At 35.4% G+C, this 24,053-nt stretch overlaps 2 protein-coding genes across 2 annotated transcripts in view; one reads left to right on the top strand and one right to left on the bottom strand.

Moving 5' to 3' along the window:
* The window catches only part of klhl24a (kelch-like family member 24a), an 802,375-nt gene that overhangs the window by 652,295 nt on the left and 126,027 nt on the right, over positions 1–24,053 (bottom strand). The gene's annotated exons all lie outside the window — the stretch shown is intronic.
* Positions 82–24,007, top strand: map6d1 (MAP6 domain containing 1). The gene is made up of 3 exons (XM_087241365.1): positions 82–689; positions 7,183–7,393; positions 23,109–24,007. Exons 1-3 carry the CDS (start codon positions 208–210, stop codon positions 23,178–23,180), a joined length of 765 nt encoding a protein of 254 aa, XP_087097491.1. The 5' UTR covers positions 82–207; the 3' UTR covers positions 23,181–24,007.

Raw genomic sequence — 24,053 nt, 5'->3', positions numbered from 1 at the left:
TGGATTATTATTTTTTCTGCATCAAGTGCAAATCACGTGAGATGAATGTGCAATGACAGCGTCCCGACACCGAGCAGTCTCGCGCAGTTCTCGAGGAACGGACGCGCGCTCGCATTCCTTCATGTAACCCAGCACTTCATCGCGTTTTACAGTCTTTTCTTTCTTTCTTTTTATTTTGTCTTTTTTGGTTTGGTTTGTTTCTTGGCGATGGCTTGGCCGTGCATCAGCAGAGTCTGCTGCTTGGCTCGGTTCTGGAACCAGTTTGATAAATCTGATTTGTCGGTTCCGTTAACCATCCAGAACTACTCGGACATCGCGGAACAGGAGGTCCGGTCCGTCACCAAACTCGTCTCCACGGAACAGGCGCCGAGCGTGGAGTTCACCGCGCCGGATCACGCCGCTGGAGTCCGGCGGTCGCACCGTGGACGAACAGAACCCAGTTACAAACCCCGTGAGGACTACCAGCCCCCGGGTGTGCCTTTCCCCAGCGTCACCCAATATAAACAGGATTACAAACCCTGGCCCATCCCGAAGAAGGATAACTTTCCCTGGATTAGCAACGGAGGGAAAGGCGGCAGTGTGATGGACAGCCCGGTGAACGGTTACTCTAACGGCACGAGTCAGGCGCGGGCGGACAGACAGGAGCGCAGTGGCAGACCGAGAGCCGGAGATCAGATGAGCTCATACAGGTACTGCTGCTGATGCTTTAGCTGGAGCTGTTCTTCAGCACTGCAACACACTTCTGTACACTCGCTTATCACAATCTCCATCATCTCGACTAAATATATATATAGAACCAGACTGAGAACCAGCAAAAGTTACATTAGATTGTTTAGTAAAAACACATTGCAAAGATAAAATGCCATAATAATAATAATACATTTCTCAATGCGTTTATTTACATTATAGTGAGCAAAGAAATAATAATAATAATATTAACTTCTTAAATCCTTAGAATTTATATATATATATATATATATATATATATATATATATATATATATATATATATATATATATATATATATATAAAATCATCAATATATAGTGTATGTATGTGTGTGTGTTCGTTTGTTATTTTCGTTATTTAATTATTTACTTAATTTTTTTAAGGTAAAATTAATTATCTGTAAATTAATGCATGGATTAATTTTTCAAATATTTGTAAACTATAATTTAACTATATTTTAATGTGGCTCATTTAGGGAGCTAAATCATATTACAAACTACAAAATGCCATCTAAAACAATACAATAAAAAACAATAGAATATAGAAATATTTGGGGTGTAAAATGCATTACAAAAAAATCTAGAACCTGAATTAATGTTTTAAATACCTGTAATCTCCATATTTTCCCTTATTTTCTAAGCATATTTAGTGAGTAAACAAAAATATATGGAAATATTTTTTAATCTGCAATCTATTTCCATCTTATTTTAGTTCTCATGCAAGTAAAATGTCTTACAAACTTAAAAATGATTACTCCTTCAAATAATAATCAAAAATATTTTACTGTTAATAAAAATGAATTCTACATGAATAAATGATCTATTTGTATTATTTTTGTTCTTATTCAGGAGTAAAACCATTAAATTGACAGTAATATGGATGCATATCAATATTTTACTTTTTAGGGATTAAAATTTTTTATTGAAAAAAATGTGACAGTACTAAAACTCAAATCTAAAAAAAAAATGTAAAAAAGATAACAATCCAAAAAAAGTTAATCTAAATTAAAATGTTGGGGAAAATATTCTATAAAATTTTAATAAACAGGAAAAATCCAGAAAAACATTTTTTTTTAATTGTTGAAATTTTGTAGTTTGTATTTATTTATTTTTTATTTTTGCAAGTTGTTTGAATTTAAAAGTTTCTTTCTATTCCCAAAGATGCTAGGTGACCAAACTCTTACTTTAATAAATATAAATATTTAATAAATCTGTTTTGTTTAAATGCACTAAAACATATGGTCTATATTGACAGAGAAATAGATAAAAATATTTGTTTTTAAAAGGGGGTGCACTCTCATTTATGCTGAATACTGCATATTTTTGCAACATCTAGACTACCATGTTAACATAGAATAACATAAAATAATAAATACTTATTATTATTGTTGTTATCCAGGGTTCATACACATATTTACTAATAAATTTCTATGACTTTTCCAGGACATTCAAGTACATTTTCATGACCTAATGTTTAATATAATGTCTATGTAATCATGATAAATAATAATAATAAACAACGCACGTTTAAATGTATTATCATAAAACACAATCTATTTGGTTTGAATTCATTTCATATATCTATTGTAAGAATTATTTAGATAATGCTTATACATAGCTGTTCTTTCCCGCTGTGCCACCTCTGAAATTGAGACTAAGCCAAAGGAAAATGAATGAATGAATGAATGAGTGAATGCTTAAACAGCATGCGAGACCATGTTCACAGCCAAAGACTGAAAATAAATAAAGACAGCTAACCTACATTCAAGTTTACAGATATTTGTTCAACTAATTTCCATGACTTTTCCAGAACTAATCCAGACCTGGAAAAAGCCATGTCAAAATTCAATGACTTTTCCAGGTTTTCCATCACCGTATGAACCCTGATTAATGCTTTATGTATTTATAAACAAACTATTTATGCAACATCTGGACTACCAAGTTAACATACAATAACACTAAATCATACTATTATTAATATTACAGCTTAATGTCCTTGTGTTTGTGAACAAACTTTCCTACATGTTGTGTCTTCCAGCTGCTGACTGTGTGGTGAAGAGTGTTTTCTGCTGTTAGTTTAACGTGTGCTGTAATGGGCCTGATGTGCTCGTAATGACTTGTGCATTGCAGTGATGTTCAGACAGAGTAGTCACTGTCATGCATATTTCATCCGACACCTCATGAAAGAACACAACGACACTAAAATAATGAATAAAACAGAGTTATCTGACGAGAACAGAATGAACTCGTTATAATTAAGGCAGGGCGAAATGACAAAAATCTTATAATTCATCTCATGTTCTAATCACGATGAAGCACCATTTCTGTAAATTGAATCAAATTATAGTTTCCTATTGTTTTAGGTTTTAATCCACAAACTTTTAACTTGCTCTTTCATAGATGATCATATTTCTCACTTTATATAGAAATTGAAGGCAAATGTCTGATCAAGAAAATAGAAATTTAAAACCATTCAAAAGCGAATGATTACAGGTCCAGCGTAAAACAGCTACATAACATGCAAAATGTAAACATAAGATTGAAACTCTCACAATGCTGTTATTCATGCTTATGTCTGCACCTCTGTAACGGTGTTTAATATTGTGCTCATATAAATAATGAAAAAAAAAAAGGTTTACTGTAAACAATGTATTTAGCGACACCACAAAATAACCATGACTTCGCATACTATTAAACAATTTGAATAATGAAACTACTTTTTATTTTGTTTGTACGATTTATATTATCATATTGCACAGGCCTAATTATAATCAAGTGTTGCAAAGATTAATCTCATCCAAATAAAAGGTTTTAACATAGTTGTAGCAGGCCTCTGTCGGTCAGTGTTGACCATGGATGACGTATATTAACTCTTACCTTGAGGCATGACTGATTGTCTGAGAAAGCGTCGCTGGTGGCTGAAGAGACCAATACGGGAGAGGTATTCTTTACCCCAGCAGTCGCATTGATAGTGCACTGTAGAGACAATTACTGTAAAATTTACAGGAACTTAATGAATAATTACAATTTACTGTAAAATTTGCAGTAACCAAAATCTCCTGTAAGTTACTGCAAATTTTACAGTAAATTGTAAGTTATTTTACAGTGTGCTGGCAAATGTATTCATAGTGGCAACCAAAATTTCTACTAAGTTACTGTAACTTTTACAGTGAACCTTTACAGTGTTTGTCTGTGTATATTTTTTAGGTATATATAAATATACACATGCATTTATACATTTGAGAAAATGTTTATTTATAAAATATATATCAGAGAAAGGCGGTTCATTCTGCTGTGGCGACCCCAGATAAATAAAGCCGAAAAAAAAGGAATGAATGAATATCAGAGAATCTTATTTCTCACCATTTTAAGGCCTTCAGATATTTTTTAGCAAACTCCATGCAGGCTTTCATGTGTCGGGCCACTCTGCCATAAAGCCCTGACTGTTGGAGGGCTGCAGTGATAGCTGACTTTCTACAACTTTCTCCCATCTCCCGACTGCATCTCTGGAGCTCAGCCACAGGGTTCTTTAGGCTCTTCTCCCACTGATAGCTCAGTTTTGCCAGACAGCCAGCTCTAGGAAGGGTTCTGGTTGTCCCAAACGTCTTTCATTTAGGGATTATGAAGGCCATTGTGCTCTTAGGAACCTTAAGTGCAACAGAAATCTTTTTGTAACATAGGCCAGATCCATGCCTTGCCACAGTTCTGTCTCTGAGCTCTTCAGGCAGACCTCATGATTATCATTTGCTCTGGCATGCATTGTGAGCTGTATAGACAGGTGTGCGGCTTTCCTAATCAAAGCCAATCAGTATAATCAAACACAGCTGGAACCAAAAGAAGGCATGGAACCATCTCCAGGATGATCAGAAGAAATGGACAGCACCTGAGTTAATTATATCTGAATACCTAGGACCATGTGATATTAATCCGGGGTCGCCACATCAGAATGAACCACCAACTTATCCAGCAAGTTTTTTACGCAGCGGATGCACTTCTAGCAGCAACCCATCTCTGGGAAACATCCACACATACATTCACACACACACTCATACACTACGGACAATTTAGCCTACCCAATTCACCTGTACCGCATGTCTTTGGACTGTGGGGGAAACCGGAGCACCCGGGGAAACCCACGCAAAGGCAGGGAGAACATGCAATCTCCACACAGAAACACCAACTGAGCCGAGGTTCGAACCAGCAACCTTCTTGCTGTGAGGCGACAGCACTACCTACTGCGCCACTGCCGTGCCCTATATATATATACATATATATATATATATATACGTTTTTATCTTTATCGCCAGAAAGCACTGAACATAAATTGTTGATACGTTATAATAATAATATAATATAATCCCGGACGAGCCCCCAATTGTTACGTCCCGACCAGTCTAGGGTTGGTGGGAACAATAACAAGTGTAAAAAAAAATAAATAAAGAGAAACTCAAATACTCAATTTAGGGTTTTCCCCTTCTCCTGTCCCAACTCACAATAATCACAACGCTGATCAAGTAGTAACAATATTTATTTACTTAGAAAACAAAGATAGAAGCATCTCTTCGGAAGGGAATCCAGGCCAAAATAATAAACAAAAAGACAGCTAACTTGCGGGGAAATAATTCTAACTTACCTGCTCAAATAAAAGTACCCCAAATAAAATTACAGCAAGCTTCCCTTTCTCCCTTGCTACCACAAACCAGGAGAAAACGTTTTAAAGTAAATGGCGATTCCCAACCTACCGCTTCTGTTTCTCCAAAACTAATATATATAAATAGGTATTTAATCAGAAAAGCCAATAGATTCACATTTCACAGAGAGCCGTTTAAGAAAATAATTAAATTGTCAGTAACAGAAATCTATTCACACCAAGTCAACCAACAATTTGGGGCAGGAGATAGGAGACGCTCGGAACAACAGCAGCGACGACGACGGAGATTTGCGACCTGCACCGAGCAGAAAGATCTCCCCATTGTTCCTCTCCTCCAGCTTATATACGCTCCCACACGCAACACGGCTGGACCGCAATCAAGCGCAGCTCTAGAGGGAGGGGGAGAGAGAGAGAGAAAGCTGCGCATGCTCCACAGCGCACAACACAACATCAGCTCCAAATGCATAACAAAACACACATATATATATATATATATATATATATATATATATATATATATATATATATATATATATATATATATATATATATATATATATATATATATGTGTATATATATGTGTATATATATGTGTGTGTATATATATATATATATATATATATATATATATATATATATATATATATATGTATATGTGTATATATATATATATATATATATATATATATATATATATATATATATATATATATATATATACAGTGGATACGTAAAGTATTAAAGTATTCATTATATATATATATATATATATATATATATATATATATATATATATATATATGTGTGTGTATGTATGTATGTATTTTATATATATATATATATATATATATATATATATATATATATATATATATATATATATATATATATATATATATATATATAAAATACATACATATATCTTGATATCATATGTTGCAATTATTACGCTTTGCCCAGCACTAGTTGCTTTCGAAAAAGTGTAATCTGTGAATACATTGTGATGAATAATTCACTGTTGTTTTCTTATACAATACTGTGCAGAAGTCTTAAGCCACTAGTATTTTCACCAAAAAAGCTTTAAAGTCGGTTATTTATAGGCAAAACTACCTGAAACTTTGGGCAAGTGTAGCAAGTGTTTAAATGCAAAGTCTGGTCATATAAATGTAGATTTGATTTAGGTAATAGATAAATAAAATGTATTTATGCATTATTTTGGAAAGCATCTTCATTTTACAGCATTTTTACACAAGTGCCTCAAACTTTGAACAGTACTGTAGCTTTGCAGGTCGTTTTTCTGAAGCATCTTAGAGGTGTTGACAAAGGACTTCTGAATTTACTTTGTCTCAGTTTGTTCTGTGTCTTCTCTTCATGTCATTCAAGACGGACTGGATGATGATCAGATCAGACCTCTGTGTGAAGCACTGGCTGTTGTCAGACTCCTTGTGCAGGCAATAATCTCACTGTAGAATTACAATTAATGACAAAAATAATGTTTGGAAATTTAAACTGATATTCAAACTGACATGCTACTGAAAACTATAGACACAACCGACTTTAAACCTTTTTTTTGGTGAAAATACCAGTGGCCTAAGACTTTTGCACTGTACTGTATAGATGTTTGAATGTAAATGTACAGCTACAGAATATGGAGAATCATTTCAGCTAAAGTAAAGTGTTAGCAATGGTCACCTGTTGCTTGACGGTAACTCAGTCAAACATCTGCTGCTCTTATCTGCAGCTCCTCAGGGCTCTGTCTGTCTGTTTCTCTGTCTGATGTACTTTATCTCTCTGTATTCAGACAGGAGTACCAGCCGTGGTCTGGAGCACGACCGTCAAAGCCTGCCCACAAACGGCCCACTTTCCTGGGCACAGGAGGTGCCGAGCCGCCGCCAGAGACCAGCTATCAGGCGGCCTTCAGCACAGACACACACAGACAGACGGACGGCCTGCCGGACACCAGCAGCACACACACTGACAGACAGAGGACAGACATCAGTGGCAAACTAGAGGTCAGTCTGAGGAAACATCAACAACGTCAAAAACTAACTAACTAACTAACTAAATAAATAAATAAATACATTTATTGTGTGTGTATGTGTATATATATATATATATATATATATATATATATATATATATATATATATATATATATATATATATATATATAGTTGAAGTAACAATTATTAGCCCCCCTGAATTATTAGCCCCGTTTATCCCCCCCCCCCAATTTTTAACGGAGAGAAGATTATTTTCAACACATTTCTAAACATAATACTTTGAATAACTCATTTCAAATAACTGTTTTATTTTTATCTTTGCCATGATGACAGTAAATAATATTTTACTAGATATTTTTCAAGACACTTCTATACAGCTTAAAGTGACATTTAAAGGCTCAACCAGGTTTATTAGCTTAGCTAGTTAGGTAAATTTTTACCTTAAAATGTTTTTTAAAAAAATAAAAAAACGCTTTTATTCTAGCTGAAATAAAAGAAATAAGACTTTCTCCAGAAGAAAATGACATACTGTGCAAATGTCCTTGCTCTGTTAAACATCATTTGGGAAATATTTAAAAAAGAAAATTAAATTCAAATGGGAGCTTATAATTCTGACTACAACTGTGTGTGTGTGTGCATATATATATATATATATATATATATATATATAGAGAGAGAGAGAGAGAGAGAGAGAGAGAGGGAGAGAGAGAGAGAGAGAGAGAGAGAGAGAGAGAGAGAGAGAGAGAGAGAGAGAGAGACCACCTGACAAAAGTCTTGTCGTCGATCCCAGTTGTAAGAGCAACAAATAAAAACTTGACATCTAGTTGATCATTTGGAAAAGTGGTAGAAGGTGGATTTTTCCAATGAATCATCTGTTGAACTGCATCCCAATCATCACAATACTGCAGAAGACCTATTGGAACCCGCATGGACCCAAGATTCTCTGGAAATCAGTCAAGTTTGGTGAAGGAAAAATCATGGTTTGGTGTTACATTCAGTATGGGGGTGTGAAAGAGATCTGAAGAGTGGATGGCAACTTGAGCCTAAGATATTAAGACATTTGTGCTGCCCATTACTTTAGAAACCACAGGAGAGGGCAAACTCTTCAGCAGGACAGTGTTCATTATCATACTTTAGCCTCCACATCAACGTTCCTGATAGCAAAAAAGGTCAATGTGCTTCAGGATTGGCCAGTCCAGTCACCAGGCATGAACATTATTGAGCATGTCAGGGGTAAGATGAAGGAGGAGGCATTGAAGATGAATCCAAAGAATCTTGATGAATTCTGGAAGTCCTGCAAGAACACTTTGGTTTTACCAGATGACTTTATTAATAAGTTATTTAAATAAGTCCTCCATGCTCTTGGGAGTCATACACAATATTAATTCTTTTCACTGCAGCATGACTTTATATTCTATACTGTACATTATTTCTGTTAAGTGTCAAGACTTTTGTTTCAGCAAAGTCAGACCTTACTGTCCTAATTAAATAATTAAAAATCAATTCATATTCTATTTTGGTAGAAGTGTAATCTAATAGGCTTTGCCTTTCATATAAACCACTTCTGATACAAAATGGCCTACTAGAAGTTATTATTTTATTGTTCCAAAAACTTGGATAGGCGGCAAGACATTTTTCAAATAGTGTATAATAATATATTATAGCCTTAATATAAATATTACATCCCTAATTTAAATACATCAAAAACAACTGCTAAAACAGCAGAAAATCTAAAACAAAATCTTAAATATAATACATTATAATGTTAAATATAGCTTATGCTAGCAATGCTGAAATTCAAGGGAGCAATGGTAATTCTTATAAAATCATAAAACTGATCATTTATAGGGCAAAATATGGGGTGGTTTTAACAAAAATGTAAAAATTCTGCTTTATTAATGTGCTATATTTGAGCTGCAGATTTTCTTTAAAAAATGAATTTACTTCCAAGGTATTTTACATATACAGTATATTTTACTGTATATATATATATATATATATATATATATATATATATATATATATATATATATATATTACCAAACGTAGTTCATCATTACTGTAAAATATTATCATTTTGTCAGTTTTTAAAAAACTTGTCAAAATTTTCAGTGGTAAACTAATCCGAAGGCGCCTTTAAATTATATTAATGTGAGCACAGACACTGATTTGTGAAACCTTTTAGCTTAATCTGTTAAATCAAGCCCAGTATGCAATCAAATTACACTGGATATTTAACTGGATATTGATGCCTTTCTGGGACAAATGAGAGTTTTGGGTGTCAGTCTTTAAGGGCTGTTCTGGTGAAAGTGTGCATGAACTAACACTGATTTATTAGAGTTATGCAATCAGTGACCCGCTCCTGTGCCCTGTTACGTCAATTTAGTCTGTCACCGTCCTGTCAATAATAACCAGAACTAACTGTGAAGTTGCACATCAGTCGATGAAGTGTGCTCTAAATACGTTGCTTTTGTCCAAAGTGACTTACAATTGAAGAGGCTTTCAGCAATTCAACTAGAAGAGGCAATGCACACAACAAGTGCTACATATACAAAGGAACTCTTTGTGCTCAGAGAATTAAGTGCTAGAATTAGGGGGGGGGGGGGTATTGAGAGAGAGAAAGAGAAGAGTGTTTACAGGTGGTTTGTTAAGCCCACTCATCTATGTGAAGCTCGCAATGTTTTTTTTTGGTGATTGATTGTAGAAATTTGTCTAGTGCAAATCAGAAAGGTGAAAGGGTTTGTTTTCTATATAGAATATTTATAATTAGTGCACATTTAATCATGAATACTCTCAAAAAATGTTGTTTGTTCAAATTACTTGTTAAAATTGAACTAAAACAACACTATTGTTGACTATATAAATATTTTTAATTATTAACATTTTATCAACATAAATTTGTGAGGCAAATTAAGTTCATTATTTTGAGTTAGAACAACATGAATAGATTTTAGGGGCAAAACTAACTCTGTAGTGAATGATTAGTTCCCAGCATACTGTGCGGGATTGCATTAAGTGGGGAAAATTGTTCATTTTGTAATGTTTTAAGCAGAAGGACTTAATCTTTACTTATTTTGGAGATTTAGAAGAGTTTCAATTAAACTTTTGAGGTCACTACAGTAAAGAAATGAAGAGCTAATGCTGGCGATTTTATTGAAAACAAAAATGATTGTTACAATAACTGTGCTAATGCTCTTTTTATTCACCCAGTCCATGTACGGTTTCAAAGTAATTGTTAAATTTGTACTGCTATAGTCAACAGAACATTCTTAATTAAAAAAATTAAGAGATACACATTAATTAGCAGCAGTGTTTAAGTTAAATTTACATCGTGATTTAATATCATTGGGTACAAATTATTTTATTCTTGGGTTCCATTTGCCTAAGTTAAAGTGAACTAGGGGTCAGATTTTATTTTAGGGTACAATTCTTGCTATTAATAAACCATTAGCTAAAACGTTTGCCTCAGTAAACTTAAATTTAAGATTTAAGATAGTAGTTCGGTTTAGATAGGGAGGATTAGAGATCATGTAGAATATGTATTTTATTAGTTCTAATAACAAGTAGCCATTATCTAATAATAATAATTAGCCACTAGTTAAGAATGAGAATCGAGAGAACTGAGAGAAACTGAGAGATCAAACACACAATGGCAGGAGTCTGAGGCGGATCGGCTGTAAATGAGTGTCAGAAGAAGCATTTGTGCTGGTGGTGTCGGGTTTAAATGCCTCTGTTATTGAGTTGTTACTTTTCTCTCTGCAACCTTTACTCTGTTCCATTTGTCAAGCTGTCAGACAGATACACTGGTCTGATGTTTTCTGTACAGGTCTGATATCTCTCTGCAAGAACTATTTATTTCAAACCTACTGCCTTTGGCATACTATATCGAAGAATTAGCACTAGAATTAGTATATTGAGTAACATTTTAGCTTAAGAACCAATTCTCACTATTAACTGTAGTGGCTTTTAACCTGCCTATTAAGACATTGTTGGTCTTATTCTACATCCTTAATCCTACTTAATATATAAACTAAACTATATCGTAATAACTATTAATAAGCAGCAAATTAGGTGTCTATATGGCTATAAGACAATATTAATGGTTTATTAATAGCGATTTTCAATCTTTGATATGTAACCTTTAACAGAACTTTGTATGGCAGGATCTGATCAAATGTAAATACTTATAAATGTAAATAAGATGGCGGCACAGTGGCTCAGTGGTTAGCACTGTTGCCTCACAGCAAGAAGGTCGTTGGTTCGAGTCCCAGCTGGGTCAGTTAGCATTTCTGTGCGGAGTTTGCATGTTCTCCCCGTGTTCGCGGGTTTCCACCGGGTGCTAGGTATATTGTTCTGGGTGTATAGGTGAATTGGGTAAACAAAACTGGTCATAGGAATGCGAGAGTGTATGGGTGTTTCCCAGTACTGGGTTGTGGCTGGTAGTGCATCCACTATGTAAAACATATATTGGAATAGTTGGCAGATCATTCCGCTGTGGCGACCCCTGATAATCAGGGGCCAAGCCGAAAAAAAAATGAATGAATGAATATAAATAAGATTGTATGCAGTGATCTTGGTACTTATTGTATGTCTTTTTGTTTTTATGTTGTCAAAATGTAATAAAATGAATAAATAAAGTGTACCATATTATTGCACCGAAATGATGCACTAATGCAGAAAGTGATAAGCCTACTATATCTATTGATATAACAATATGGACAGAAATTATTTGTAGACATTATGATAGACATTATGATAAATATTTGTAATATTTATGTACAAAAACAGGGTGGCTCAGTTGTTAGTACTGTCGCCTTACAGCAAGAAGGTCGCTGGTTAGAGTTCCAGCTGGGTCAGTTGGCATTTGTGTGTGGAGTTTGCATGTTTTCCCCGTGTTCGCATGAGTTTCCTCAGGGTGCTCCGGTTTCCCCCACAGTCCAAAGACATGAGCTATTGACCTTATTTACCGCAAACGAGTGGGCGCTGCCATTTGAATCTTTTTGGCATGAGACTTCCGGTCTCATTCACTTCCATTCATTTTTAGACATTAAAAACTGCTCGTTTCGCTGTTTGATGTTGCAAACTGATATTTTCTTGTTATATTATTCTACTGGGTCTGTATAGTCATGCAAACATTTGTTTGTAGAGCAAGTAGTTTGACCGTTTTTTGCCGTTTATTATTCCTTGTCATTTCTCCCATAGGCGACTGAAATGGAAGTTCTAAGACAATCGCGAAAACAGGCGCACTTCCGCATTTTAGAATAAGGTCAATAGGTGAATTGAATAAACCAAATTGGCCATAGTGTATGTGTGTAAATAAGTGTGCATAAATGTTTCCCAGTATTGTTTTTTTAGTTCAGTTTTTAAAATTTATTTTCAGTAATAATATTGACTAATATGAAAATAATTTATTTACAATAGTTTGTGAAGTAATATTCTGTCTTTTAGTAGATATGTGAGATTTTTACCAAATAAGTAGATCTAATCTATTTGCACTGTAAGCATTAAATAAAAGTTAAAAAGTATTCATTTTTTAAAATTAATTTATTAAGTTTTTAGTTATGATACTTTTTTCCCAAAAATCATTTCACATAAATCTGCAGATTTTTTACAAAATTCTGCGCAGAAATAGCAAAAAATGTCCACAGATTCTGTCTGGCCCTAGTCATAACCCTCATTTCAGGAGCAATGCACAAATTGTACCATTTTCAATTTTGAAATATGAAACACATGACGTCGCATATGAAATACATGTTTTTCAAAACTTGGAAACACTGTGAAACTGAGAAAAAATCAGCAGCCATAAATATAAAATAAATGTTTTGAATAAAAAAATTAGGTCGTTACCTTAAAAAATCTTCTTCAGGAAATATTTGGGCTGGGTGATGTAACAAATGTACAGACATGATCCATATGTACCAAAAACACATGCTGTTCTCTCATAATAATTTAATCAAATCATGTTCATGAGGTGTGTGTGTGTTCTGACATAAAAAGTCTTAAAACTTGTGGGGCTGATATATGCTTATATTTTCTACTTGTGTGTGTGTGTGTGTGTGTGTGTGTGTGTGTGTATGTATGTAAATGTACTGGACAGAGTGTAGTCCACTGGAGACTTGCGTGACTAAGCCAGCTGGCATTATTTTGAATGTCCCAAGGGTTTAACTCACCCCGCTCCCTCCAGATGATGCATCTAACTGAATTGAAAAAGCAGAGACTGTCCGCTCTTCTTCAACGCGTTACTTTGAAAGATCAAGCCAGAAAATCCTTCTTAATTCTATAATTTATAATCTTGTAATGACCCCACTCCTAGGTGTTTCCAATGATTATTATTCTAATGAGTGACAATTGGTTTATTGCAAGTAGGCTGAACAATATATGGTTTGAGCATCGATATTACCATATGTGTATCTGCAATAGTCACATTGCAGGATTACATTATTTATTAAAGATGAAAAAATAAAGATATATTTATTTACACAATGATGATCATGTTATTTTACTTTTGATAGTTCAATTTATGTATATGTAGACAGTTAAAGTCCATATAAAACCATAAAGCACTGTTTATTTATTTTTTCTTGCTTGTAATTTATTCTAATTTATGCAGATCCACTGGATAGAAAAAGTCTTGATCATCCCGGTCAATCTAAATTAATGAAATCTTTCCAAGCAACTGTTTTCAAATCTTTCAAATCAACTGTTGATATTATATTCATATTGCAATATATGCAGTTAGGTCAATAAATATTTGGACATTGACACATCTCTAGATATGTTTTAACTGCAGACTGTCAGCTTTAATTTGAGGGCATTTACATCCAAATCAGGTGAACGGTGTAGGAATTACAACAGTTTGCATATGTGGCTTCCACTTGTTAAGAGGCCAAAAGTAGTTGGACTATTGGCTTCTAATCTGTTTCATTGCCAGATGTGTGTTATTCCCTCATTATCCCAATTAGATTAGCAGATAAAAGGTCCAGAGTACATTTCAAGTGTTCTATTTGCATTTGAAATCTGTTACTGTCAACTCTTAAGATAAGATTCAAAGAGCTGTCACTATCAGTCAAGCAAGCCATCATTAGGCTGAAAAAACAAAACAAACCTATGAGAGAGAGAGCAAAAACATTAGGCATGGCCTAACAACGGTTTGGAACATTCTTACATAGAAAGAACACACCAGTGAGCTTAGCAACACCAAAAGACTCAGAAGACCACAAAAAATAACTATGATGATTGAGCCAAGAATTCTTTCCCTGGTGAAGAAAACACCCTTCACAACAATTGGCCAGATCAAGAACACTCTTCAGGAGTTCGGTGTATGTGTGTCAGAGTCGACAATCAAGAGAAGACTATACAAGAGTGAATACAGAGGATTCACTACAAGATGTAAACCACTGGTGAGCCTCAAAAACAGAATGGCCAGTTTGGAGTTCTAAAAAGCCTTCGCACTGCTGGAACAACATCTTATGGCCAGATGAGATTAAGGGTGCTTTCACACCTGTGAATCGATTCAGTTGTTCCGAAACAGAAGCTGCGTCCCAAATTACGAACTTATGCACTATTCTACGCCATTTTGTAGTATAAATAGTGTAAGTAGTGTGTTCACACTGAAAACTCTAAAAATAATAAGTGCACTTTAATTACCCGGATGATGCACTCATTCAGCCAGTTAAATTAAGTGTGTAATGATGGACACTTCACGCACTCAACGACTGCAGGTTTGCTTACGTAGCAGAAGGGGCGGAGCGATCAGCCACACATGTTGGATAACTTTATTTATTTTGAGTGGTGAAAGCAAAATACTCCTACGAAAGTGATTATAGCGCCTCCCGATGGTGAATGCAGTTATACTCATGGCAGGTATTATTTGATAATTCGGTCGTTTATTTCACTGATTTGGCAACCGTCAAACGTCATTAGGGAAACGGTTTGAATTTCTGCTTTAAAAAAAAAATGAGTGCCATTTGGGACGACACTACATACATATACTATGCTGTTGAGTGTGTAAGTGCATAAGTACATAGTGCATGAGTGCATAGTGAATAGTGTGCCATTTGGGACACAGCTAGAGATTACAATTGTTACATTGTTGCTCTTTGCTCTTGGAGCGGTTTGCTTTTACAATGCAAAGTTTCTAAACGGACCAAAAGAGCTAAAATAAGTCACGTGTTGAGTAAACCCTCCTCACATTCGTTAGTGTCAGGGTTTATTTTGCAGAGTCCCGCTCAGCTGTTAGGAGAGGTGGCGATTTGGTGGTGTTTGAAAAGCTGCGCACGACGTGTCTGAGGAGTGAGGAGAGATGCGGTGGGAAGGGGTGAGAAGGGTGCGCGACGTAGCCTATTTGAAGATCGGGAGGGAGACGCGAGATTACCAGGAGATTGTCACTCGTTTGCAGGCATCCAGAGACTTGCGAAACTTCCCGCCCTTCTCATAATCCTCTCTTCATATAGCCGTATGCCTATTACATATCCATAAAACACTAGTATATAACCGCGCTCGGATCGTATCGCTTTCTCACTGCAATCAATCCGCTCCAGAGTTCGTTTCCATCGAGCCAAGACCACCTCATTCAAGCAATCTCGGAGCGATTGATTTGGCGCGAATCCTAGTGCAATTGCTGGTTTCACATACGCCAAACGAACCGCGCTAACTGGGCAAACGAGACAGGTTCTGAAACAAAAGTGGAGGTGTGAAAGCACCCTAAGATCAACTTGTACCAGAGTGATGGGAAGAGTATGGAGAAGGAAAGGAACCTCTTATGATCCTAAGCAGTGAACATGGTGGTAGTAGTGACATAGTGTGACCATGTATGGCTGTCAATGGAACTGGTTCTCTTGTATTTATTGATGATGTGACTGCTGACAAAAGCAGCGGGATAAATTCTGAAGTGTTTCAGACAATATTTTCTGCTCACATTAAGCCAAATGCTTTAGAACTCATTGGACAGTGCTTCACAGTGCAGATGGAGAATGACCAAAAGCACACTGCAAAAGCAACCAAAGAGTTTTTACAGGGAAAGAAGTGGAATGTCATGCAATGGCCAAGTCAATCACCTGACCTGAATCCGATAGAGCATGTATTTAACTTGCTAAAGACAAAACTGAGAGGAGAACACCCCAAGAACAAACAGGAACTGAAGACCGTTGCAGTAGGCCTGGCAGAGCACCACAGGGAATGAAACCCAGCGTCTGGAGATGTCCATGCATTTGAGACTTTTTAATAATGGACTGCAAAGGATTTGTAACCAAGTATTAAAAAGTGAAAGTTTGATTTATGATTATTATTCTGTCCAATTATTTTGGTCCCTTAACAAGTGGGAGGCACATAGGCAAACTGTTTAATTCCTACAGCGTTCACCTAATTTGGATGTAAATACCCTCAAATTAAAGCTGAGAGTCTGCAGTTAAAGTTAATTTCATTTCAAATCCATTGAGTTGGTGTATTGAGTCCCAAAAAGGTTAGAATTGTGTCCATCTCAAAATATTTATGGACCAAACTGTATATAGTAAAACAAAATATTGCAATGTCAGATTTTTTCAATATCATGCTGCCCTAATTGCAAGATGAACCAATTGAAACCATAAAAGCATACATTTGTTTTTAATTTCTTGTCTATTATTTGTAGCATTGTAAAGCTCAATTCTGGAGTCTGACTGATTTGATGAGCAGATGAACAGATCAGTTGTGTTAGATTCAAAACACAGAAGCAAGATTAAGAAAAAACTGCTGTTACAGAGATCAAACCTGTACAGATGTTAAGGCAAATAAATCCTAGGCTTTCATGAGTTATAATGTGACCTTAAACGACAACTATAAATCTTATATAAGCTTTCATTTCGCCAAGCAGACAGTTTCCCATACGTCAGTGCTCTGTCTCTGATGGTCAGTGTCTGTGACATTTGACACAGCGAGAATGAGGCCATGTTCAATATTACTGAACACTGCATTTTTATTCATGATAACAATGCATGCAGTACAGTAAATGTAGTAAGTGTGTTGAACACACTGTTCAAAGTGCTGCTTGTTCAAACTACTTTATAAAATGTTTTTTTTGGGACAACTTAATTGTTTCTTGTTTATTCCACTTAGGGGGCCGATCACACTGAACATTTTTTTTTCTGTTCTGAAAATGCGAGGCGCACCACAGTGCCTTTTTTGTTGACAAGGAAAAAAAAAGAAGAAGTGCACTTTTATGTCACTAGGCAACTGAATCAGCTGCGTATTGTGCACAAGTGTTGCTGTTAAATTTGGTATAATTTTAATATCTAATAATATTGTGATATTTAGGATTTGTGAAGTCATACAGCTTCGAAAAACTCAAAACAGTAACCACTAGTCTCTTCTCTATCTTAAAAAGTATCTTTTGTCATTTTGACTACACAAACACTGCTGTCACCTCAACGGAAACCCCGCCTCTGCTTTCATTTGAGTAGAAAATGAAAAAGACATGACTGACATAAAGTGCTTTTTTCACTCAGAGTTGATTTTTTTTTCCAACAGCGAGCGCACAGCACACAACGGAAAAAACATGAGATGCAGCAGAATGCATAAGCAGCACGCAAAACGCTCGCGGCGGTTAGTAAACCATACAATTATGAGCCTCTCAATGCAAAAAGCACGTTAAGTGTGAAAGGCCCCTTAAATTTGTAAAAACTAAGCAGCAGATCACAGCAAATATGCTATTTCGTTGAATAAAGGTGTCCTGCACTGCCTTTTTTGTTGACAAGAAAAAAAGGTGCGGTGCACTTTTTATGTCACTAGGCAACAACCGAATCAGCTGCGTATTGAGTGTTGCTGTTGATATTGGTATCATTGTAATATTTAATAATAGTGCGTGATATTCAAAATTTGTGAAGTCATACAGCTCCCGATAACTCAAAACAGCAACCACTAGTCTCTTCTCTTTTTTTAAAAGTCACCGCAGCCGTCTTGACCAGGGGTTCCCGAACATTTAAACCCGAGACCACTAAGATGACAATGTCAGTGACTCGCGACCCCCAAATTTCTCTTAGGTGGTTATAAATATGCAAACGTTGCTCATATAACAATAGGCCTATATAAACACGAGCATACTGACAGCACAAAAAAGGGCAACAGTCTAAAAGCCATATCATTTTTATAGTCATTTATTAATTTGTTTAATATTAACTTCAACTAAAGAGACTGGTGGACACAATGTTTTCAGCACAAGTCTATTCTTGGTTTAATTTTGGAGACCACTGATCAGAGATCATTTTCAATATTCAGCTGTGGCCTGTATTTATTTTTAATGTATTTAATTGGCATAAAGGTGTCAGATAGTTTAACCTGATGCTATAAAATCAATCTGCTGCAGCTGACACTATTGCTGTGTTGGTAATCTAACGTAAACACACCAATCTAATGTAAAAAGTAATTTAAAGGCTGATGGCTTTTTTATTTGCATGTTGTTGTTTTTACTATTTAAAACTACTATTTTATCTTCTGTGTGTTATGGTTAAAATATTGTAATTATAATAGTTTAACAAAATTTATTTGACTTTTGGAAATCACCAAGCGACCTTGTGTTTGTCCTGTGACCTCCACTTTGGAAACCACTGGTCTTAACAACACAAATACTGCTGTCACCTTAACAGAAATCCCGCCTCTGCTTTCATTTAAATAGAGAATGAAAAAGATGCGAGTGACGTGAAGTGCTTTTTCAGCTCAGAGTTGCAAAAAGCTTGTTCGCGTGTGATCTGCCCCTTAAATTTGTACAAACTAAGAAGTTAATTCAAATCAATTGTGGAACCCAACATTTTATGTGCAAGATAAAAAAATGTATAGTTTAAAAAATAGAAACTATGGCCAAATCCCAATTCTATTTTTGTACCCCTACCCCTTCCCCTTGACCCTTAAAACAAAGTGTGAAGGGAAACAAGTGAGACAGCACTACAACACCTGCACACGTCATCATATGTCATCGCAATTTCTTACTACATATGAGATTGACGATGGCAACTGTTGGTAGTTATTCCAGTTGTGTTATTTTTTCGTATTTATCTTCAGGAAATCACTGAAGGCATATATAATGTTATCATAATGATATAATGTGGCAATAAGATTGTAACTATACTGTGCATTTACAACATTGGCCATATTCATCTATGTAAACACACAAAAACAACATTAACATTATAGCAGACACTGTAAAAAGCTTATTGACAGCTACTAGGCATTACTGACAGGGTATTCGAGTGTCATCAAGTGTCAGATGTAAGAGTTATTATTAGGAATTATAGATAGTAAAGTTAGCTTTTTTAATAGTTGTTTTTTTTAAACACGATTGGGGTTATGAATGTATTAAAATACATGCTTGTTTGTTGTAAAAATTAGCAATGATGACAAAAAAAAAGACAAAAAAATAATAATTTGTGCAGCTTGTGCAGTCATGCTGCCACTGTAGATGGTGTACTCTGGGAAATTTTTGTACCCCTTGGTTTTGAGTGTGGTCCTGAAAAATCTCAGTTTCAAGGGCTATCTAGCTATATCTATCTTCCCCTTAGCCCTACGCCTTTAAGCTAAAGAGATTTGAGACACCTCTTATTCTCACATGAACACGCAAAACGAGGGGTAGGGGTAAGGACAAGGGCTTAAAGGTAGAATTGGAACTTTGGCCTAAAACACAACAAAATTACTAATGTTTTCAACTAAAATTCAAATGAAAACAGAAAATAAAATTTATTAAGATAAAATAACTTCAAATTAATAAATACCGCAACAATCTCAATGATAAAAACTGCAGTCTTCATTTTCACATTATCCATCAGAATCCATTACAATAGGTTAAAACATTTCTTGATATTATTAGTGTTGAAAACTGAAAGAAAATAGTGTTGAACTGCTTAACATTTGTGTGAAAAAAACTAGTAAGAAAAAGTTGGTAAGGAGAGCCTATTTTTTATCATATTTTATATAATTATTTTATAACATCTATGCTGAATCAACATATTAAATTCTTTGTCTGACTCCAAACATTTGAATAGTAGTGTACATACTGTTACTATGAAAATGTGACATTCATTTCAATAATTGTATATTTGGCAGTCTCAATGGCGTATTTGCATACTCTGTACACTATAAACAAACCATTTCCAGCATTGCTATGATAGTACACCATTGTGAAGTGTAACTGAGGGTGCGGAGTTCATATTGTTCAGAGAGAGAGAGAGAGAATGATTCAGTAGATAATAAATCTCATTTTAACTCCACTGCTTGGCTTCTCATATCGCTTCTTCTTTTCCCACCACAGTAAGGATTAGATTTCTGAGACAAAGGAGAGACAGATGGAGGAAGGGTGGATGAAGATTATATAATATATAATAGGAGACTTGGAATGATTGTGAGTGTAAATTCGGCCTCGGCCTATATTCATGTTTTATATACCCACTAAAATGTCATTCTGTGCAAGTTTTTGAAGCAAATAATTGTGTTATATTTGTGCATATTTAGAATAATACACATTTTATGAATCCCTATACGTTGCTGGTGTGTTTCAAACGACTAGATTTCTCTTGTTTGTCAGCAAAAAGTTTCTTTCTAAATCAGTTAAATTTAGTGCAAACATTAATCGCGATTAATCACATCCAAAATAAAAGTTTGTTTTGACAAAGTGTGTGTACTATCTATATTCATCCATTCATTTTCCTTTGGTTTAGTCCCTTATTTATCAGGGGTCGCTACATATATATATATATATATATATATATATATATACACACACACGCAGTAGCGCAGTGGGTAGCACGTTCGCCTCACAGCAAGAAGGTTGCAGGTTCGAGCCTCGGCTCAGTTGGCGTTTCTGTGTGGAGTTTGCATGTTCTCCCTGCGTTTGCGTGGGTTTCCTCCGGGTGCTCTGGTTTCCCCCACAGTCCAAAGACATGCGGTACAGGTGAATTGGGTAGGCTAAATTGTCCGTAGTGTGTGTGTGTGAATGTGTGTGTGGATGTTTCCCAGAGATGGGTTGCGGCTTTAAGGGCATCCGCTGCGTAAAAACTTGCTGGATAAGTTGGCGGTTCATTCCGCTGTGGCAACCCTGGATTAATAAAGGGACTAAGCCGACAAGAAAATGAATGATATATATATATACTGCATACACACACTACAGTGCATAAGTCTTTGGCCACCACTAGATTCGTCATTTTGGTATAATTATTTATATTTATTTATAATATAGTATAATAACCCCTTGCTCTTTACCTGATAATTATATTGAATATGAAATTATATGATATTTATAGATATTCATTAAAGGGTTGGGTCAATAAGACCGATAGACGTCACAATGCTTGACCGACATCGCAATCCTCCACCCCTCCACAGTCTCAAACCTGCTTGTGAAAAATACACACTTAGGCCCCGTTTACAGCAATACGTCTTAGTTTTAAAATGGCAAAACGATCCACATCCGCACCGACATTTCATCTAGCATTTCTGATTAGCCTTTCATCCACACAGTGAAAATGCACATCACATGACCACACACACACAGTTATGCACTCGTCTGAGCTCCAGCTCCAGCTCAGGGGGTGCTTTGAGCACAAAACCCCAGAAAGCAGTGAACATCAAACAGTTTATCAAGGATGTACCGCTGGATCGCATCGGTCTACAGTTGTTAAATGTGATATTTAATTCATCGTGTCTCTATCTAACGACTCTTCTGCCTTTTGGTAACTTGTCACAGCATCAGTACATTGCTTTAATCTTTCGCTTTCACACTTGTTCTTAGTAATTTTAGCGAAAACCTCAGATACTGGTGCATGTGCATCTTTTTTTATCAACCAAGTTTGTTGACACCATTATAACAACACAGATCACTCTGCCTATTCATGCCAGAGTCCCACGGAATAAGTGATTGACAGGAGGTAATTTGTGTGTAATTTATCTTCATTTGTTTATGACTTGATTATGGGTAAAACAAAGAGCATGCGGGTTAGTTAGTTGAAATAGTAGGCTACAAATAATTCATTTGTTAAAAATTAATTAATTATTCATAAATAATGAATTTACCGCAACCTATGTCAATGATGCCATCGTCCATCGTGATGTTTCACATTAGACATCGAACAATGACAAACTGGTAGACATCGCTCAACCCTAATTCATTATAAAAATGTATAAACAAAAACAGCTAAAACGGTCATGAAATGTCCTCCAAAGTGTCCAGACCTTAACATAGTATTATAACGGCAGAGGAAAAGAGGGAAAAAGCAAAAAATACAAAAAAACAAATTAGAAGACGAACTTATATAGACTCATGCTAAATACAGTTTTTTTGCTAGCAGGAGTCATTTTATTCTGAAAAGAGTGTTTTGTTTTTCTCAATGTTGTGTACACATTTATTTTCCATCTCTTTATATCTTAATGCAGAGACCTGTCTTATATCTGGAAGGTCATTAAAACTTTGATGAAACACCAAAACTGTTGGGGGACCAAAACTTTTGCACAGTACTGTAAATAGTACAAATTATATATTAAATCAAATATCTACATAACAAAATAGTTTTGTACAGTTTTTTTTCTGTGTGTGTGTATTTAAATACAAATATATAATACACACACAAGCCAAAAACTTTTATTTTAGGTGCGATGAATTGCGACTAATCTTTGCCCAGGACTAGTTCAAATATAATAGACATATCTATGTGTATTTTGTTCATTGACGATTATTTTAACAATAATTTCTGCTTTTCATGTGCGACAGGAGCAGAAGACCAAGCTGTCACCAAACCCATCTGCCGTCTTTCAAAGCAAATCCAGGATCTTCAACATATGATCCCATAAAGCTCCAAACATAAAGAGCCACATTTACATCGGATTCAGCCTTTAATTCACTACAAGAGGAAACCATACAAAAAATAAATAAATAAAAAAGATGGAATGTCTAAAGAGACACCTGAATGTTGAGAAACTGGAGGATAATCAAAAGGAAAACATGATGAAAAGAGACGAAAGTTTGTAAAAAGCAACATCTGTAAAACATTCCACTGAGGAAATCACAGAACCGGAGGAATTTTGCTGGAAATTTACACAATGTAAAATCTATGCAAGAGAATGTATGCTTCAAATGTCAACAAGAGGGATGTGTTTGTAATGCACTTCAAGTTCAGGAGTGAGAGAAAGAGTGTGTGTGTGACTGAAAAAAAAAAAAAAAAAAAGTTTGCAAGCCTCAAATTGTGCCGAGCTCGCCTCGTCCCCGTCACTGCTGAATGAATATCTGCATGTTTCGTAATAGTTTATGAATCGACTGAATATGCACACTTAAAAATGTTGAACAAAAAACGTATTCTGGTAACTCAGTCTGGATGTGTGTATGTGTGTGTTCTGTGCAAGCCTAGTTAATTACATTGTTTGGTATATAGTGATGTTGGTCTGCCTCTATGGATCTGTTAATGTCTGCCTGAGGACGCGGGTGCTTATTATCACCCTTTTTCTTCCCCCAGACCCCTCTGTTCCTTTATGAAACCCACATGAAGACTTTAGCACATTAAGATTCCTTCCCTTTCATGGATTTAAGGACACTTCAAGTTTTTTGTAAATCTTGTTTAGAGATAAATGGGGAAACTAAGGCAAAATATTTAAATAAATATAACATTCTTAAAATGTGTCCACATTATTGAGTAAAAACATGTTCGAGTAATACGTATTA

Source organism: Danio rerio, chromosome 2 (genome assembly GCF_052040795.2).
Source record: "Danio rerio strain M-AB ecotype USA chromosome 2, GRCz13ab, whole genome shotgun sequence".
Taxonomy (NCBI): Eukaryota; Metazoa; Chordata; class Actinopteri; order Cypriniformes; family Danionidae; genus Danio; species Danio rerio.
Note: the sequence above shows the minus strand (reverse complement) of the source record. Positions and strands in the feature narration are given on the sequence as shown.

Excerpts from the sequence above, each read along its gene's own strand:
- map6d1 (XM_087241365.1), top strand. The coding sequence starts at position 208 with ATGGCTTGGCCGTGCATCAGCAGAGTCTGCTGCTTGGCTCGGTTCTGG. Across the intron at positions 690-7,182 it reads GATCAGATGAGCTCATACAG|ACAGGAGTACCAGCCGTGGT; the intron begins GTACTGCTGCTG and ends CTCTGTATTCAG. Across the intron at positions 7,394-23,108 it reads ACATCAGTGGCAAACTAGAG|GAGCAGAAGACCAAGCTGTC; the intron begins GTCAGTCTGAGG and ends CATGTGCGACAG.